At 45.1% G+C, this 977-nt stretch overlaps 1 protein-coding gene across 1 annotated transcript in view; it reads right to left on the bottom strand.

Moving 5' to 3' along the window:
* Nucleotides 1–608, bottom strand: part of LOC115304449 (olfactory receptor-like protein OLF3) — a 1,041-nt gene extending 433 nt beyond the window's left edge. Inside the window, exon 1 of the mRNA XM_029954623.1 lies at nucleotides 1–608. Within this exon, the coding sequence (XP_029810483.1) occupies nucleotides 1–608 (608 nt within the window).
* Nucleotides 609–977: the final 369 nt, after the last annotated feature.

A 977-nucleotide genomic window follows, 5' to 3' on the forward strand; every position in this document is an offset into this window, starting at 1 on the left:
GAGATGGCCACCATGACCTTGTTGAAGGAGATGTCCACACAGGCTAGCCGTACCACTGCTAGGGTCTCACAGGTAAAGTGATTAATAACATTGTGACACAGGGGAAGCCAGAAAGTAATGATTGTTTCCATCAGTGAATTGGTGAAACCAGCCCCCAAGCAGCCAGCAGCCAGGCCCAGACACAGCCGCCCATGCATGATAACTGTGTAGCGCAGTGGGTGGCACACCGCCACATAGCGGTCATAGGCCATGGCTCCCAGCAGGAAGAACTCAGACCCACCTGCTGCCAGAACGATGTAGAGCTGGAACACACAGCTATAGAATGGAATGGACTTCCGGGCTGAGAGCATGTGGACCAGCATTTGTGGGGCAATACTGTTTGAATAACAAAGGTCCACAAAGGATAAAACACTAAGGAAGAAGTACATGGGTTTATGAAGCCTGCTGTCCAGTCTGATCAGAAGAAGAATGAGAACATTACCCACAAAAGTCACCAAGTACATGGTCAGGATCAGGACAAAGAGGAAGACTTGCATCTCCCAGTCACTGGACAACCCCAGCAGAATGAACTCACTCACCCATGTGTGAGTTTTATTTTCCTGGCCCATGAGTTTCTGAGGATCAAACTCTCAAGGTGCTAAGAAACAAATCATGAAAACTCAGGATTGGAAAGTGTTTTTTCAACCATATGGAGAGCCTTCCCATCTGAACTTAAAGTTCTTCTAGGACATCTCAGCCAAATCATCATCCACACTCTGCTTGAACACATCCACATGAGGAGCACAATGGATCCCAGCTGTGCAACTGGAAATCAAGGAGAGAATAAGTTACAATCTTGGAATTCAACTTATTGGAACATAATTTTGTCTCCCAAACTTCTGCTCTTAAATGGGGGAAAGAAATTAATGAAGTCCTTAGACTTAGAATCCTATTCCATTTAGTAGCTATAATAGAGAATTTATGTCTTTTTGGTGAGA

This window comes from Suricata suricatta, chromosome 2 (genome assembly GCF_006229205.1).
Source record: "Suricata suricatta isolate VVHF042 chromosome 2, meerkat_22Aug2017_6uvM2_HiC, whole genome shotgun sequence".
Lineage (NCBI taxonomy): Eukaryota > Metazoa > Chordata > Mammalia > Carnivora > Herpestidae > Suricata > Suricata suricatta.